This window comes from Carassius carassius, chromosome 11 (assembly GCF_963082965.1).
Source record: "Carassius carassius chromosome 11, fCarCar2.1, whole genome shotgun sequence".
Lineage (NCBI taxonomy): Eukaryota > Metazoa > Chordata > Actinopteri > Cypriniformes > Cyprinidae > Carassius > Carassius carassius.
This window is the reverse complement of record NC_081765.1, coordinates 15268650-15288759: the sequence shown is the minus strand read 5'-3', so window position 1 is coordinate 15288759 and position 20110 is coordinate 15268650. Positions and strand designations below refer to the sequence as shown.

The window sequence follows — 20110 nt, the reverse complement described above, 5'->3', positions numbered from 1 at the left end:
TGTAAATTCTTTACCGCATTTTTAGATTGAATATAAAGATAGCCACATTGTTTAAAAATATATAAATGTTATATTTTGAGTGATTTTATATAAAAATATCATCATATAAAAATGCCACAAAACCAAAATGATACACACCAAGCTGCTTATAATCCAAATCCAATACAGAGGGCATCCATTCATACGACAAAACACGCAATCTTTCCAGTTATATCAAATGATCATCAATATTTATTGAAACACTACCATTAAAAAGTTTGGGGTCAGTAAAAAATGTTAACACTTAAACAAGGATGCATTAAATTGATCAAAAGTGACAGTAATGTTTCTATTTCACTAAAGCATCTATTTCCACTTAAACCTAATTAAAACATTGTTTTGTTTTTTAAGTAGCACAGTTTCTACAAAAGTATTAAGCAGCACAATGGTTTTCAACATTGATAATAATGAGAAACGTTTCTTGAGCAGCAAGACAACATATTAGAATGATTTCTGAAGGATCATGTAACACTGAAGACTGGAAAGATGATGCTGAGATTCAGCTTTGATGACAGGAATAAATTACACTGTAAAATATATTAAAACAGAAAACAGTTATTTTTAAATCGTAATAATATTTCAACAATATTACTGTTTTAGTTATGATCAAATAAATGCAGCCTTGGTGGGCATAAAGGCTTCTTTCAAATACATTTAAGAAATCTGAGTTCAAAATAAAGAGACATTTTCAGTCTTTAAGCTACAAGTGGAAAAACCTATGAAAAATGCCATGAGATTTTACCATTGCAGTAACTTTACACAACCACATGCACCATTCAATTCATATTATTCTGTCCTTATGATGCTCAGAAATGCTGTCTAGACAGGTACAGGCAGGTCTGGAGACAATACTAGCGAATGGCAAAACATGCCATCATCTAACTGCACATGTCCTGCTCTCAACTTTCAGCTAGCCCACTATGTAGCAAGCCAACTCTTACAAAAGCAGACAATGAAGTATTGGGTTTTATTATGAGATAAATAAGAAGCTTAAATTTCTCTCGTCTCGGGTCTTCGGTCTCCTTAAGTCTTGCTAAACATGTGCTTGGGCAAACATGCGTCTGAATCAACAGCGTGTGGTTGTTAAGTACAGCAGCTGATGGAGAAACTCCAGCAGACACACTTCAACTCATACTAAACGCCTTTACAAGGATGGAGGATCTAACTAGGCCTCTGAGACACAACACCTGCACTCTCAGCGATCATTATAAACACTGACTGTGTCACCGGAGCGGTGCTGTAAGGCGGAGGTGAGGAAGAAGATGATGAAGGTGATGGTGGCTGCGCTGGGCTTTAGCGGGATGGAGAGAGTCGAGTACTGCGCCACGCACCGCTCAGCGTTTATCGAGTCTTTCCCCGCTAAATGACGAGCCGCAAGACCCCCACAGAGTGAACCCCCCACACAGAGCTAACAACACACTGACAGAGATGTGAAAAAGGCGGCGAAATGCTCACCATTAAAACTTTGGCAGCGCTTTCCAGCTGTGAAATCACTTCTGGTGCACCGACCGCCGCCATCATTGTCGTTCTTCAGTGACGCGCCATGCACTGCATTGTGGGATTAAGCAGCACTTCGGGCCAGTGAGTACGTGCACTTTTTGACAGACAGCTCTGATGCCCCCTTACGTTATGTGTATACATGAAATAAAATGCCTTTTGCTCATTATGCTGTAAGGTGAAATATGACTTTTAGTTTTTGAATTAATTCGTATGTGTTTGTTTTCATTCTAAGGATTGCATTTTATGTGGAAACAGTTGACCTTTTAGACAGCATTGTAAATTTCTTCCAGTGTTTTTTTTAATAGTAGCCAATGTATGAAACCGATCTTACTCAATAACCAATTTAAACCATTTTTTAGAAGACTCAGCTGCATGTTTGCTCAAGCACGTATTGCCATTCGGTAGTATTGTCTTCAAACATGCCTGTACCTGTCTAGACAGCATTTCTGAGCATCATATGGACATAATAGGCTACTAATATGAATTAAATGGTGCATGTGGTTGTGTAAAGTTACTGCAATGGTAAAATCTCACGGCATTTCTCATAAATGTTTCCACTTGTAGCTTAAAGAGTGAAATGTCCCTCTTGATGAGGAGATGTCCCTCCCTGTGAATCTTTGAGTCCTGTGTTTTAATCTTAATTTGGCAAATAAAAACATTTAGTGGTACTGCAGGTATTGTTTTAGCTGATTTTATTGGTATTTTAATAGCTGTAGAGAAGGGTGGCTAATTTAATCTAAGTAGGCTATATAGCATTAAATAGGAAATGGATTATAAATTGACATAGCTGTGGCTGAATTTTGATAATGACACAAGGAGGCTAATTGAGTGCGGAGAGTTAGCAGCCAATGGCAATGATCTAAAACTGTTGTCTTCCTAAAAATAGTTTTCATACTGTTTTATTAATATTGTTAACTCTAGATGTCTCTGTAGGCTATAAATATATACACACACATATATATATTAATAATAGACCATTTCACTAAGTATCTGTATTTTGACATAGACCTCGTCTTTGAGATGGGCAAACTAGAATTAAAAAAAGCTCTATGTGACTTTATATCAGCCATGTAAAAATTTTCATTCTGAATATATTCAAGACTGTATTTATTTTGACTGCCTTTAAATTTATAAAAGTATATTTTGGTGACAAATTTATTGGTAAGAATCAATGACAAATAAAGAAATTCATGCTCTGAAGCATTACATCAGATAAAAATATATATGTGGCCCAGACACCTCTACACGTACACACACCATCACTCATTCGACAATACTCAAAACAAGAGGATGATTTGTTTAATTTAGACATATACATTTTCACATCAGGACAGCAAAAGCATTTCTTAAACATTCTCAATTCATACATACGTGTAAAAAAAATGATAAATCCAAATGCATACTGTCTGTAATACTGTAGACAAGGGGGTTCAAAAGTTAGCTCAGAAAAGAGGAAAAAAGAATAAAAGGATACAAAAAATATGTATATCTGTATAAATATATGTTCAATAGTAACAGTATTATTTAATACAGTTAAAAGATTACAAATGTCAAAATGTCCCAACCCATTCATCCATTAAAATACAAAAACATACATTACAGAAAAAGTCCCATCATCACACAGTTCTAAATACAGTCAAAGATTGTCAGTCAACATTTTCAAAAGTAAATCACAGAATCCATCCTAAACAAAACACACACATTACATTCAAAACCTAAACCTGACTCTGTGAGAGATTCATAGAAAGCACATGCTTTTCACTGAGTGGTCCATTCTGCACGAATATGGGGTAGCAAAGATCTGCCAGACTTGCTTTTATACTCCATTGAGCACAATCAAGTTGTTTGATTGGAAGGCATGATACCAATTGAAGTGGAGTTGGTATACGCATTTGCATTATTTGTTAATGGTACACTTTACTTTTAGAAGTGATTGTGCTGATACAATATATAAAACAAATATCATCGACTGTTTTTTTAAAGCTCTTCCAGTCAGCAGTTGTACAGGTTGTTTGACAATATTGACTGCAAGCACGTAATCACATGATTGTCAGTTAGCTTGAGATAATAATTCATAAAGAGAACATTCTGTGCAGTGATGACATATCACTACAAATGATTAGATCTCAGAAAGACAATATTAAATGGACTTATTGCAGAAATTCAAAACCATCCTTAACACTGATCAAATGCAAACAATGCGGTTCCATATTCATCCTGCTATGACATCCATTTACATCTCCTTCAGAGTCTCAATGACAATCATTCATTCTTGGTTCTTTTTTGTCTTTCTCAAGCTATTCCACCAAAAACACCCTCTCTCTTACACTCAGGACCAGCCTGAGAGCAAAGTGAAGGCCTTTTCCATCTTTTCCTGAAATACTGATCAGCACATGGTACACACACCCACACATTCATTAGAAGGCACACAGTTCGTCTTACACCAGATCAACCACACTGACAATCAAAACCACACTTTATACAAAAAGAGAGGGAAACTATAAATTAAAGTATGATGATAATGATACTTTATAGTGTGATATTAATAACAATAAGCAGCATTGGGTCATGAAACTACACTGAAAATGTATAAATCAATATAAACTTTTAGATAGAATAATTCAGTTTTAAAGTTATAAAGGTTATTTGATGGATTTAGAAAACTATATAATGTATTTTCTGTATTGCACATAGCCATACCATCAGATACATTTGTCTTTCCTTTTAAGACTTTTTTTACAATTTCTTAAAAGGTTTCTGTCTCAGAGTATTCTTTACATTTCAGTCATAGACTGTCTTGTTATAATACTGTGCTGTGTGATCACTTTAAAAAGGTGCAGCAGCCTTGTATTAGAACAAGTGCAAAAATGTTTTGTCAACATCTGTTTCAAAGTTCACTGATGGTGACAGACAAGATCATTTCCAGTGGATCTGGATGAAAATGAACACACACACACACACACACACAACAAAAACCACCCGTCTGACTTTTAAGATCTTCTTATGAAACTAAATGCAATTAAGATATTCTGGGAAACAGGAAGAGGATAAAGCAGACAGAGTTATACGATGAAAATAACATAAATTCTTCTGCATAACAAGAAAAGGAAATAGCTGGAGACCCAGCTCTTGTAATTTTGTTCAGTTGAAAACCAAAATGTTGTAGATTTGTTCTGGGTGGCCTGTTGCATGCCTGCAGCTCATCTCTATAAACAATATGTGATGCACAGATACACTTAAAGCAGCAGATGAATGTTATGCAACTATTGGGAACAGGTCTAATAAGCCTTTAAACAAAAGAAATCAAGCCAGGTATAATAAATATTTGTTATCAGTTGAAAAAAGCAACTAAACGAACACACTTACGCAAAATTAAAATGTCAATATCTCAATGTTTTGTGTGGTATTTAATTTGAATTAATGAATGTTATCATGCATATTACTGGCAAGCAAAGAAACGTAAATTTAGGCCTTTTTAAATTGTCCATATTTTTTGTGACATTCTTTAATACCACAAATTATGACCTCAGAATTTACCTCTCAAGTAATGGGTTGTTTAAAGATTTTAAAGATGTTTATATTAAACCTTTAACAATAATGGGAGTTTTAAGATCCCAAGTCCTTGAAGTGCTGGCTGTACGTAAAACATTTTGTCTCAATATTGTGTCATGTCTGAGAGCACCGTTTGACATAATAAGGCATGAAACAATATGAAAGACACTGTATAATATTTACAAAAAGGCTGTTATATTAAGTGTATTAACTGCAAAATACCACATGATCTTTTAGACAGACTTTGCATGAAGAAGTGAACTAATACTGTCAGTTCATAATGTAGAAGTTAAAATCTTTAAAAGAATCCACATGACTGTTTACAGTGTCACTTTGAACCACTTGGTGGCACCACAAAATCTTCCAAAACATTTTTTGTTTTAGACCAGGCGTTCAAAACTCATTTCCTGGAGGGCCAGAGCCCTGCAGAGTTTAAATTCAACTCTAATTATACACACCTGATCCAACTAATCAAGTCCTTTAGGCTTATTTGAAATCTGCTTGGTATGTGTGCTGGAGTAGGGTTGAAACAAGACTCTACAGGACTCCGGACCTCCAAGAATTGAGTTTAACACCCCTGTTTTAGACTAATTAAGTGAAAATGAATGGGATTGTATGATAGGAAATCTGCAAATCCATACTTCAGAAAGTATGTTTAAAAAATGCAAACCTCCAGTTGTAACTGACAGCATGTTGCATGTATATGCATTTATATTTTTGTTTGATTGCACTAGGGAGGAGAATTGTCATGTTTCTCTCTGCCCTTCGCACATCTCCTAATCACAACCTGACCATAGAGCCACCGTCCCAAGCCCAGCTCTCTTCTGATCCCTCACCATGGCCCCCGGTCTTTGGAATGGCTATGTTAGCATCACCAGGCTGAGAGAGGTGAAGGAAATGTTCAAAAATATGATGTAAGACTGAGATCTTTTCCCGCATAAAGGAATGGGGCACAGTTGAAACAGACCACGCTAACCATAAGAGTAGAGTGGTTTGACTGACAAACCACAGAGCAACAGCTGCACACATCTGTTTTTGTGCTCTCATAGCAGAGTAGACAAGTTTATCAGTCACACCAACGTCCCCATGAACTAAGCTGCATTTCCTTGGTCCCAGGACAAAGCTTCACTCAATTTTTTAACAGGCAAAGGATGCAGCATAATGCTTTTGGAGGAATAAACATTTCCCATGGATCTTTCTGCACTCCATTTCTGATGTTCTTCCATGCATTTAACCTGTACAAAAACACCCTGAAGAAAAGGTAGGGTTAAAAGGAAGTTTAGGAGATGCAGCGTGTTAACTGACAAGGTCCTCTATATTGGTAAAAGTAGAGCAGCATGAACACCCGATTCTCACACAGCATGAACACCACATTCTCACACATACACCGCCTCACACCCTTCCCCTTGCGCTTCCTCCTCATGAATCTCTTCCTCCTCCAGCTCAGGCTTCAGGGTATTAGCCCCACTACTGCTGGGATGGTCGTGCGTTGCCTCGGGGGGCTTGGGATAACGGAATGGGCAGCCATTATCATCAAAAAACCTTCGGAAGGTGAACTCGTAGAAGGCATGCTCAGGGTGTTTGCCATGAGGAGAACAGAGGATGTCCCAAGTCCGGGTGCTGTCTCCACTGTCACTCCAGGCCCCTGGACCCCCCTCCTCTTCCACAGGGTCAAAGTTGGATGTATCCATGGGGTGAGCAATTTTCGGTCTGTAAGGAGCAGGCTGTGTGCGAAGATTGCTGGAGAAATCCATCTCTGCAAAGAATGGGTGAGCCTTTATCTCTCCAGCCCCGTTGCCTCCTATACGCTCTTCAGCTGAGCAGCAGAGTTGACCAATGATATCAACTGCCTCTGGACTCAGTTTTACTTGTTGAGGCACCTGCAGAGTATTCTCCCAATTTATCACCTGTGGAGGTAATGACCACAACATTATTCCTATTTTCCCAATTCCATAAATCCCAAACATGTATAACTTCACTAAAGAAAACCGGTCTACTTCAGCCATATAAGCAAAGGAACTTGTGGAGGTGACATCATTGCTATAGCAGTGCCTCTTCCCTATTGTCACAATTCTACAAAACCCAAACGGTTATAACTCCACCAAAGATGACATGTCTTGTTTGTTTACATCAAGGGTGTCCAATCCTTCTCCTAGAGGGCCACAATCCTGCAGAGTTCAGCTCCTTAATTAAACGCATAAATCAGCTAATCAAGGTCTTCTGGATTACTAGAAACTTTCAGCCAGCAGTGTTAGGGCAGGTTAGAACTAAACCTTGCAGGACATTGGCCTTTCAGGAGCAGGATTGGACACACCAGTTTACATCAACCCTATGAGAAAAAACTAAGAAAATGTATACAAAGCTCTTACCTTAAGCTGTGTCTCCGTTGGGGTTGGAGCAAGGAAGGGTGGCTGGCCAACCAGCATCTCAAACAGGATCACTCCAACACTCCACCAGTCACACAGCTGTGTGTATCCTGCACATCAAAAAGTATTACACTTAACGGGAGAAGAGATCTATGAACACTTGCACTTCCTAGTGAAAACATTGTACTTCCAGGCTGGGTTTGTGCAAGGTCTTACCTTTGCGCAGAAGCACCTCAGGGGCGATGTAGTTAGGAGTGCCCACCAGAGAGTGTGCCAGGCAACGCTGGTGTTGTCGTGTTGCCCGCTGTTCCAAAGTCATCAGCCGATCACCACAACGGCAGTTAGACACATCATCCCAAAAGTCACTCGGCTCCATACTATCTTGCCGGATATGGTTCCCTTTTCAAGCAGGGCAGAGTGAAAAAGTAAAGACAATCAATAAAAACTGCAACAGTATTTAGGCCACTTTCAAACTGTTTGAAGCTATGAGTAACACCTAATTTTTCATGTAGCTTACCTTTTTGGTAATACTTTGAGTTGTGAGTCCAACGGAAGCCAGTACACAGACCAAAATCAGTCAGTTTGATGTGTCCATCCAGGTCAATGAGGATGTTGTCAGGCTTAATATCTCTGTGGATGAAGCCCATCTTATGAACACTTTCTATGGCCAGCGTTAGTTCTGCCACATAGAACCTGGCTAAGGGCTCTGGAAAAACCCCCATACGGATCAGCAAGCTCATCATATCTCCTCCTGGAATGTAATCCATGACAAAGTACAGGCTGTCTCTGTCCTGAAATGAGTAGTACAACCTGACTACCCACTCATTGTCAGCCTCTGCCAAGATGTCTCGCTCTGCTTTCACATGGGCTACTTGGTTTCGGTTCAGAACATCTTTCTTTCGTAGAGTCTTCATGGCATACAGAGCCCCTGTGTCCACTTTGCGTGTAAGACACACCTCACCAAAGGCCCCAATGCCGAGTGTCTTGATTTTGACAAACATTGATTTGTCCATCTTGGCACGTCTTAGTCTGTTGTAATTGGATTCCTTCTGGTAAAGCATCTTTCTCATCTGTTCCTGCTCTGCCTCTGAAAGGCCAGCCTGAAGGAGTGGAAGATATAGAAGAGGGTGACTTGATTTAATAACAATGCAATAAATGTTTAGACTCGATATCGAAGCCTCAATAAAAACAATAATTTACACAACAATTGTCTGAAATACAAATCATCAAACAGTGTATTTTTTGGTTAATGGAGTTCTAGCACTGGTTACCTTAGACATCTCTTGCTCCAGCTGCATCCTGCGATTGAGTTTCTGCTGATAGGTCTTCATCACATTCTCCACATGCTGCTCCATGTAGAACTTAAAGGCGAAGGGAGAATAACTTTTAATGCGTGACTCCCGCTTCTCTTCATCACGGGCATTCTTACGCACAGGCACAGGTGAGGTCTGAATCTGCTTCTTATCCTTCACTGCCTTCTCTCCTTTGCCTGTCTTCACTTTGTCTTTGGAGACATGTTCCTCTTGCTTTCCTACTGAGGCACTCTGGCCAGTTCTACTTGTAGCATTGACATCTTGAAGTCCACCCACGGCTCCAGTCTCCAGGGATGCAGGCTCAGTTCCAGGTCCAGATCCAGGCAGGAGCAGTGTTTTGGGGTAGGGACGAGGCAGACAATGGTGTTCCTGATTGGGCTCCAGGGGAAAATTCTCATCTGGCATGTATCCGTGAGATTCTGGTGCTTCCTGGGCTTGGGCACTCAGCCAGCCTGGATGGCATGGTCCCACTGCTGTCTTTGGCTCAGGCCTCATGACCCGTATACTCTTTACAGGTGGCTGGATTGGTGGAGAGGTCACTGCAGTTATTGTGTTAGTCACCTTCTGGTGGTTGTTAAAAGAATTGGTCCTACTGGGGACACGTACCTCCCCTCGAAAAGGCCCCTGTGGCTGCCTAGCAGGAGGAGTCCCCTCAGGACCTTGGGCTCCTGGCCAGTGATGCTCATAGAGGTCGAGGTTCAGACTGGCCCTGGAAGGAGTGAGGAGGCCTAGAGGAACGTCAGAAAACTCACCACCTATAGTTCCAGGGGCAACACCAGGGGAGCGCTGCATCATGTAACCCTGGTGTGCGGTGGGACTGGCTTGGTGTGGGTGCGAATGTGGTGGAAGATATAAATTAGGAGGATAGCCACCAGCGTTTTGGCCCATTGCCCCTTTGCCTGACATATTAACATAGTTTTCGGATGTTAATGGGGTCATCTTATTCTGGAAAGAAGCACTTCGTTTTACCCCATAGCTGGAGGCTTCTATCATATGAGGCATGTAGTCATAATGAGTGCCAGGACCTCCCGAGGGCTGAGGCTGGATTTGCATGGGTGGTCCAGGCACACTGTAGCCCATCATGGGCTGGTCTATCCCACCAGGGTATCCTTTTTGCGTGGCTGGACCAAGGGTGTACAAAGGGTTTCCGGGGTTATTTTGGGGAGCCATGCTTGTGGAGTAGGCACCCATACTTGTGGGACGACTCATTGGGTTCCCTATGGTAGGACCCTGTGAAGTGTTGGTAGGTGGTGGCATGTAGTTCATGACAGGTGGTCCACCCATGTATGCACGAGGAATCTCACCCTCAGCCCCATAACCAGCTCCTTCATATAGTGGTGCCCCCATTTGGTGATAAGGTGGCATTGCACCATTCCCAGTGCCCTCCATTGCCGCCCTGTGGTCCATTAAATTTGGCATGCCAGTTTTTCCTGTAAGGAGTTATAAAAAGGTCATTTTTATTTTAAAGGCAGTGCATCATTCATAAAATGAATATAGTAATACGATTCTAAACTGTGAACATACCTGGGGAAGTCTGTTTGATGACACGTACAATCTGTTCGTTGTGAGGGTCTAGGTAGCCCATTTTGCTAATGTATTCCAATGCTGCCTCAATGTTACGGCTGCCAGTCTGTTTTAGGGCACGGACTGCCATTTCCTGTTTCAGAAAATCAAGCAATGAACCATCAGAACACAAGCAATGCATGCATTTTTTGGTTTTCACAATGCATTTCCTATCACTATGGACAAATGAGGCACAACTTCTTCACTCATGTAAGATTTTTAAATAGATGCCTGAGATTTAATACCACTTAGAACTTTTAAAGACAGGAATTAAATTACCGTATTTATCGGTATATTAGTATAAGTCGCATCAGTCCAAAAATACGCCATGACGAGGAAAAAAACATATATAAGTCGCACTGGACTATAAGTCGCATTTATTTAGAACTAAGAACCAAGAGAAAACATTACCGTCTACAGCCGCGAGAGGGCGCTCTATACTGCTCAGTGTAGACTATAGGAGCACTAAGCAGCATCTCTGGCAGCATAGACGGTAGACGGTAATGTTTTCTCTTGGTTCATTTCTCTCGGTTCATGTCAAATTAATTTTGATAAATAAGTCGCACCTGACTAGAAGTCGCAGGACCAGCCAAACTATGAAAAAAAAGTGCGACTTATAGTCTGGAAAATACGGTACCGGTAGGCATGGCACTTTGTTATAACCACAGAGATCAATTTAAATTAAATCACTATGTGAAGCAAAGAAAAACCTACTGAGGCCACGACGGCCACTAAATTCCCACAAATATCCCCACTTCATATGTAGGACAAGCAGCAAGCACAATAAAATCTACTTCTTGCAGAGAAATTCATGACTGGAGAGACTGTAATAGAGTTGAAAAAAAAAAATCTTTTACTTTCAGGCAAAGTCAAGACTTCATGTAATAAGCAATGCTCTAGTTTGATTTAGTTTACTTTCTTGAGCAAAAGGAATGTACATATCTTCACAAATGTTTTCATCAAAATTGTTGGTATTGTATGGTTTTGGTATTTGTATTGGTTACGGAAAATTACTTTCATGAATCTTTATTTAGATACATATGTACACATGAACATGCATGTAAATATAAATCAACGAATACATACACACACAGCAGATAATTGTTAAAATAACATTCCCTGCAGATGCTTCCTCTGCAAGTTAGCACAAGCTCCTTCCTGTGCCAGCTCACAAGTGCACTATGACCAGACCGTTGCACATTCGACCACACGTCGCACTGCGAGACCCTTGAAATGATTAATAAATTTGATGGTAATACTTATGTCACATTGATTTACATTTTTAAACTTCTTTATTTGTCTTAATGTTTATAATTATATTAAACATGTTACAAAAATTCGAATTATTTATTTAGAGACTTTTAAAATTCTTAACTTAAATCTTTACACATGATTACCCACCATGCAACAACAACTCTGTTTATCTATAGAGACCTTTAGTTTCCCTAGTCATATTTTGTGACAACGGCAATCCAAAATGAAACAACTCCGTCTTCTGTGAGGAGACCCACACCTATATGAAGAAATCCCCTTGAATGGCAAATGACCTCATTCACAAGACATTCTGCTGAAACATAAAAAACTTAAAAAGAAAAGAAAAGAGGAGAATAAGTGCCTAATTCAGCACATACTTCGGTTTATGTTTTCTATGCATTCAAAAAACAGCAAGTAGATAAATATTATGAAACTATGATAAAGTTAGATTAATAGACTCTTTCAGAGTTTTGGTTAGATGGCGCTGACAGAAAAAAAAAATCAATGGCCGTAAACAAGCAGCTATATAAACTGTGGATACACACAGTGCCACATTCTACACATTCCCTGAGTAGTTTCGATTAATCTGTGTTTTGCCATCTAAATTGTCTAAATGCTTATTTACACAAGTCGGTACTGTACAAAACACACAGGAAATACTACAAATACAAGCTGTTTGTCTGTGATCGCTGCTCTCAGAAGTGCCATGGCTTTTTGTTGCATTTCATCACTGTCTGCTCCAAGGGTGTGTGCCTTCTCATCCCCCTTGGTGATTTAAAAGGCGCCACTCGCTCTTTCCCTCTTTAAAACACAATCCAACATGGACTTGTGTTTGGATTCGGGAAGGGCTGGGTCTGGTTTGGCCCCAGGTCAGAGTTCCAGCCCTGACCTCCACTGTCATGGGGACAGATGTTCAGGACATTCCACGAGCCAGGAAGCAAGAATTCCAGCTATGTGGAAATCTATGCTTCAATCTTGTTTTAAATTGTCCCTCCTCCTCTCTTTATTTTTGAGATCATTCTGTTCCAATGTGCCTTAAGCGGTCATTTGGTTGGTCCCAAAATATCTCGTTTGTATTTACAGCCTTATGACCACAAGCCTCAATGCTACACTAGACATTAAATTTCTGGCTGTGGTGTCGGTAAGCACCCACACGAAAACACAAACATTTCTTTCTTCTTTCTTAACCCAAAACTTATACTTTAAAAACTATATATATTCTTCTTGAATAATATATATAAGTGACATAACTATATCCCTATTCATTTTTAAGAGCTTCCACTTTGACCTAAATTCTCAAACACATTCCACCACTGAACATGGTAATGAAAGCCATATGGAGGACTCTTGAGATACAGGACATCACCATCACTGGATGGAGATGTGGAACATCATCAATAATGTAGTAAAATAGCTCAAACAGCATTTAAAACAGCCAAGCATTGCACTACCAAAGCCAAGGTCATGGGTTCAAATCCTATATGTTCAAATGCTACATGGCTATACCTGAACTGATAAAATACACTACCACTCAATATGCAAAAGCAGTTATACTGCTCAATATTTTTGTAGAAATCATGATTAATTTTTCAGGATTAGGACCCTAAACTTCTGCACACTGTATGCAAGGAAAGCTCCTTTGGGTAAAAGCTTGTGCCAAATTCATAAATGTATTGCTTCCTATGAACCAGGTTAATGAACCAACTTAAAGAAAACTTACAAAATCAAAATTTGCTCTATTTACTTTCTTAATGCACATTGTTCCTGATCTTAGTGTGAATGTTTTATTGGTGTATAATATGTAAAGTATATATGTTTGTAAAAAAATATATATCCATATTAATAATAATAAAAGAAAAAGTATTTGTAATCTTGTATACAATAACTTTCTCTTCTTTTTGGATGACCTCTCCAATCCTAAATCTTACTTTTCAGCCCCTTCCCACCAACCACCGATACATGTTGCCCACATTTAGTGATGATCAATTCCTGAAGAGAAAAATCAAGCCCCGTCCTACATTAGTTCTTGTTAAATATTCTGTTCCATTTAGAAACCTCTGTAACACTTTAGAATAGGTAACACCTATTAGTTGCTTATTAGCATGCATATTACTAGATTATTAACCACATATTAGTGCTAATTAAGAACATATTAATGCCTTATTCTACTTGACCTTTTTCTACATCCCTAATCTTGCAGAATACCTAAACCTAACAACTACCTTACTAAATATTAATAAGCAACAAATTAAGAATTTATTGAGAGAAATGTCGTAGTTAATAGTTAACAAGTGTTACCTTTTCTAAAGTGTTACCGAAACTTCACATGACAAAAGTCAAATGGTGTTTCAGGTTGACTTTAACAAAATGTTTGAGATCCTGGACATATTGGGTTGTGAAAGAAATGCTAATATAAACATTTAGATCATGTGCAAACGGGAGATGCCAACACTACACTACACATTTATCATATCATGTATATTCTGCAAGTACACAAGCATCACATGCATGATGCATTCAGGCAGCTTTTACATTGCTGTGTAATTTGTGTGGCCAAATCCAACTATAGCGACCAAACTAATGCATCTCAGGAAAGGACCAGAGGCGGTCATTTACCTTCCTGGAATGTACAGAGGGTCAGGGAGGAACACAGGCAACAGTCAGAAGACGAAGGAGAACTAAAAATTCCAAGTCAGACACCACAACTGAGTCATTTCACAATAATGACTACATTACTACTAATAAAAACCATGCAGAAATGTATGCCCAGATCTTATGGGAGGTCTAGGTGCATGTGGTGTGCAACAGAGGAACAAGATTCAAACTCTGAACTTTTGGCCACGCTAAATCTGAAAACGGGAGAGGCATGAAGTCAGACAGACTGAGCCACAAAACACAAATTTCATGTTTTTGTAACAACTAAAAAACCTTTCACCCACACATAAAGACCAGAAGAGGGACACTGTCTGTGCCATTCCTGCTTACTGTATTTCTGCAGGGGAAACTGTAACACCCATCTACAGATGAAGTGAGCACTTTCTCTGTGTTTATCAATGTTGTGCATGCTGTCCCATGAATGCAGGGCAAAGACAAATCAACCTACGATTGTGAAATTCCCATATGCCAGAGAAATGTTATGCTCTCAGTCTTGTGAGAAACCAAATGCCTTCTTTACATTTTTTCCCCCTGAGGGCAAAAAAAAAATGTTTGAAGTACCTGTCCTCAAATAGAGGGTTGTAACCCCAAAATACTATTCTAATGATAATATTAATGTTAAATATTAAATTTTTGTTTTGGGAGATTGACCACTGTGCATAAACTCATACTAGTACATAAAATGATAATTCATACAAATAATAATCAGCCAGCATCAGGACCGACAGCAAAAGATAAAAACAGTAATGTATGTATCCAAACAGCGTTATCCAATTCAAGTCTGTTTATCAGACTATACTTTTTCTGATAACATGTTTCAGCTTCCAGAGACCTAAAAAAGCCCCATTCCAGTCTCTGTTTAGCCATGTCATAAAGGCAGCTCGGCTCCCTTCAGCTAGGCCTCGTAATTCCACAGGGCCATGGTGGATTTCTCAGTGGTGTTGTGCATGGGCTTGAGCACAGCATTCCTCACATGCCTAATGCAATCACAGAGCTGCTCTCAGAGCTGTATCTGAACATTAGTAGCAAAGCCCCAACACACATTCATTAATGATCTGACAAGGGGTCTGTATTGGAGAGCCTGAAACAAAGCACACTCAACATATTCTGTTTTAAACTGTAGGACCTTTGGTCTCCTGCATGTTTGACACAAATTAATGAACAGGCTTTTATCAAAAAAAAAAAAAAAAGAGAAGAAGATTCTGTCATCATTTACTTATTTACCCCACGTCGTTTCAAACTTGTATGACTTTCTTCAGTAGCAGTGTTACTTTAATATTATTTATTTACTATTTAAAATATTTATATTATTTATTTTTAAGACATTTCAAATTGTATCTTTTTATTTTATAGTATTATTTCAGTTTAATTTCAATTACCCCAAATTTTTTTTTTCAGGGTTTAGAATAATAACAATAATACCAACACTGTTATTAATGTGTTTTGATGTGTCAAAAAAAGAAAGAAAGAAATGTGTCAAGGATTTTTTTTTGTCTATGCATTGGAAGTCAATGGTCACCGAAATGGTTCAGTTGCCAACATTCTTCAAAATATCTTCTTTTGTGTTCCACAAAAGAAGGAAAGTCAAAAAGGTTTGTAACAGCATGAGGGTGACTACATAACAGAACTTTTGGGTGAACTATCCCTTTTATATTTAGCCATTAGACTTCAATACAAGGAGCAGAACAAATGTGATATGTTTAACTAAATAGTGATTGCACAACAAACCCCATTGAACAGCAACACAGATACATCAAATCAATCAGTTACAAAACACTACAGTAGTAGTATGTTTTAGAATATTTATACATTAACCTGGACCATTGTCAACTTACACAGATATTAAATTGAAACAATTCTGTATAAATGTTTGTATTTTGAGTGTTAAAGGTGAGAAATAGATGTCACACTGAACTCTTCAACAAAAAATATATAAATTGGGAAAACTGCCATTTCAACATTACATTCAATATTATTCAATGATTTAAGACTTGGCAAAGACTGGATATGTACTGCACTGGATGTCTACTGTACAGTGTTCAAAACCCTACATTTGCAGAAACATTTTTGAATGCAAGTTTATTCAATTAAGAGTATATACAAAAAAAAAAATTATTAAACCTTGATCACTATTAACACACAACTTACATAATTATTTATTACTTATCTATCTATATATATATATATATATATATATATATATATATATATATATATATATATATATATATATATATATATATTATATATATCTCTATCTATCTATCTCTATATTTATATCTATATCTATTTATGATTAAGTTGTTGTTTTTACCAACAAGGACATATTTAATTCTCATAAATATGTTCTTTTAATATATCTATCTATTCATGAAAGAATCTAAAGAAATGGTCATGTTAAGATATTCAGATATTAAGCAGAACATGGTATCGTAGTAGTATTGACTGCTGAAAATTATTCAGCTTTACCCTCACAGGAATAAATGTGTAAAGTGTATTTAAATATAGAAATCATGTACAAACTGTAAATAAACTGTACAGATTACAAACTGTAATCATTTTTCACAATATTACTGTTTTTATTGTATTGTTGATCAAATAAATGCAGCCTAGGTGAGCACAAGATACTTTTTTTTCTCACCAACCATAAATAAATATACACACTCAGAGGTTATATAAATACATATAATATATATTATTTAAAATTATGTTATAATATGTCATTATTTTTACTATTTACATTATTATCTGAAATCCATATACATGCATGCATCTCCAACAGAGGCATTCCTTACCTGATCACAGCCAGCGTTGACGAGATCCTGCAGCATCTGTCTGTTGACTTCACCAGGATGTCCTGAGCTGGATCCTGGGCCTGATTCATTGGCAAAAGGCAAGAGAGACTTGCGGATCTCTCGCAGGGCATTTTGATAGTTGGTGAACTTCTGAGGCTGCCGGAGTTGTTGTTGCCTTCCAGCTTGGTCTTTGCCCTTAGAGTCCCCACCTCTGCCCCCCTCCCCACGAGCGCTCCCTCCGTGAAGTGCCTGGCTCACCAGCTTCGCAGGTTGTTTCAGTCCCTCCTTGATCTCCTGCAGGCGCTGGCGCGTGTTGCCCACATACGGGGCGGCAGGGAACGTCTTAGGCCTCATGAGTGAATGTGGCCTGCACTCTCACACACAAATTCTTCACACTTGGAAACGACAGAAAGATTCAGTCAGTTACTCACTCACAAGAAATCCCAACGGCAGCAGAACTGTACAATAAGACACAGCACTGTACACACCCAGACTCAGTCTGACCTGAATAGATAACAGGCTGCAGTGGGAAAGATGCAAGGGAAGATTAGGATTCCTGTTGTTGCTCGTCTTTGTTGCTGCTGCCTCTTTGGCTCTGGCTCATACTGGATGCTGGCCAACTCACATCCCAGCACCCCTTTCAGGGCTCACACTCCCCGTCCTCCCAAGACATGTTAGGGGTTACGTCGGTGTACTTGTTCCATCCCAGTCTGGTGTGCATCTTTGCCTCTGGAGACAGTGTTAGACAGAAGGGTCAGGGTGCGGTCCAGGCACGTCAAGACCCTGCATCAATACTCTATGTCAAATGCCTGAGAGTCTGATCGGACATTAGCACCTCTGTCAACAGGTTTATCACTAAACACATACACATCAACTTCATATAACTGTGCTGTTACTCCCTTGAAGCAAGAATATGCAGTCAGAGGAATAGTAGCATATTCTTAACGCAGCAGCTTATGGTCATAAGGCAAACCCTTATTGTAGATGCAAAATCAAACTTCTACACAACACAAACAGTACCAAAACTTATACATCATACTTTGTCTTTTGATTAAGTTTCTGTACCTTATAATTGTCACCACTGTCAAGTCAAGATTTTTTTAAACGTGATTTCTAAATAGAGAATGATGTTTGTCAGATCATTACAATTTTATACTTTTAATTTTTACTCAAAGGCTAGAGGTGGGGTCATAGGGGCCCAGATAAAATCTGATTGTCTATTTCATTTACCTTGTTCTGAGGAAAAATTTATATAAAATTAATCATGAGAACAAGAATCTATTTTTTTTTTAATCTTGATCCATAAATCATGGAAGTTTCCCATGTTATGAAAATGTGGTTCTTGCAGAGTATCCACATTTTCACGTTTCACATATATATAAAATTCAGAGAGCAGATCACTTAAGAATCCAGAATAACCATCAATACACACATACTTTTATTGTATGCTTTCCTATTCTTGAGGTTTGCCATTGTCACCAAGAAGAAAGAATGAAGTCTTGAATGCACATTGAACACAGAATCATACTGACATGAAATGAATGTGGCCGCTCTCTGGCCGTCACTACTGTTGTTGTTGAATTTCATAATTTTATGAACACAAACTAAATATTTTGACAACACAAAGCAGACAAGAACAACAAATATAAGTATGAAGACAGATCCCACCATATGTCATCGCGCATCTTACGACAATAAAATAATTATTATTATTTTGTGGCTGGAGTGAATTATTCGGTGTCAGAACAATCATCGGCCCTTTATAGTACATCATTTTGGCATCACTAAAACATCTGATTTTGGGTAAACGTGACTGCGCGCGACTAATAAACAGCTGAAACACAACATTAACATGCAGCTCGTGGAAGCGTCTTTTATCACCACCGCAGCCGACACGACATTTCATCATATTAAAGATAATTCTAACGTAGTTCGGTGTTAATACTAGTAAACGTATAATATTTGTTAGGGTGAGTTTCGTTAAATATTTCGTTTTATCACACGTCTTCATTACCTGCTGTAAAATCGAGGTTTAAAGAATCTTCCAAAAAAGTTTTTACGTACACGATCTCACATTATTCTCATCAGATGAACAAACAGTAACTTTTCAAAATGCTTTCATAGACACAAAGTATCTTTAAGGCGTAATAAAGTAGCAGGGGCCTAGAGGCTCCAGCGCTGTGAGGGACTGGAGCGAAGGAGCGCAGATCCGCGGGAGCGAGTCCGCATTCCAGCGCTGGAGAACGTGCGATTCACTCGGATCTCGCTTTAAATGACAAATACAACCTCCTCCCGACACTTTCGAAAGACATGCCAGCTGCCAGCGTAAATCGAATATAAACATCCCTTAAAACTACCAATGCCCAGCGTTTTAAAAAAAGTTCTAAAGCTTTAAAGCGACTCACCATGTGATTCAAGTGGTACCTTAATCCAAGGAACTGATTTAAACTTCAGTAAAGTTGTAGATTGTCTGTTTGGAGTTTTGTTGCCCAAGGATCGTCCTTCGATGTCCTCTCATAAAAAGCACACAGTGAATAATATCCTGGGATTGTCCTCCATTTTCTCGCCACTCACGGCAGAATTAGAATGCAGTACAAAGTTGGAACACTTACTGCATTGTTAACATTCCAGAGGAGTCACGTGAGACAGCCGTGTACGTCAGCACTGCACATACCCTGGGCGGGGCTTCCTGCACTGACAACGAGATCCTGATCTGATGCAAGCTAACAGATGTAATCACTGGAAAAGGAAAATATTGACGGATTAATGTACTAGCCTTGTGTTGTTCGCTTAGACATTACATCTCATTATGATAATGATTATTAATGAAGTTATTATAAAATATTTAAATAACTTGTTTTCAGATTCTTCAGTGGACTCCTCATTAACCAGGTTGTTGAATTGTGTCATTTAATCAATGAGTCATCGTAGTCTTAAGTCCTAAAGGAAATCACACAAACAAAAGGGCAGACAAAACACTCGGCTTACAAGATTTAAACACGTTCTGATGAATGACCGTGAAACATGAATTGTATAAGCCACACATACATTTAATCAACATCAGAATTTTCTG

General features: G+C 38.6%; 2 protein-coding genes across 3 annotated transcripts in view; both read right to left on the bottom strand.

Annotated features, from left to right (window-relative positions):
* LOC132152833 (exportin-4) overlaps positions 1-1617 on the bottom strand; it is a 28685-nt gene extending 27068 nt beyond the window's left edge. Inside the window, exon 1 of the mRNA XM_059561741.1 lies at positions 1495-1617. Within this exon, the coding sequence (XP_059417724.1) occupies positions 1495-1560 (66 nt within the window). The 5' untranslated portion in view covers positions 1561-1617. The remainder of the gene's footprint in view (positions 1-1494) is intronic.
* A 4835-nt stretch (positions 1618-6452) lies between these two features.
* Positions 6453-19650, bottom strand: LOC132152832 (serine/threonine-protein kinase LATS2-like). Of its 2 annotated transcripts, none has more exons than XM_059561740.1 (9): positions 19443-19650; positions 17526-17766; positions 17038-17432; positions 10295-10427; positions 8729-10200; positions 7975-8557; positions 7674-7856; positions 7461-7567; positions 6453-6998 (listed from the first exon to the last, which is right to left on the bottom strand). In XM_059561740.1, exons 3-9 carry the CDS (start codon positions 17389-17391, stop codon positions 6468-6470), a joined length of 3363 nt encoding a protein of 1120 aa, XP_059417723.1. In that variant the 5' UTR covers positions 17392-17432; positions 17526-17766; positions 19443-19650; the 3' UTR covers positions 6453-6467. The 2 variants fall into 2 exon arrangements, with proteins under 2 accessions (XP_059417723.1, XP_059417722.1); XM_059561739.1 differs by having other exon boundaries at positions 17542-17766.
* Positions 19651-20110: the final 460 nt, after the last annotated feature.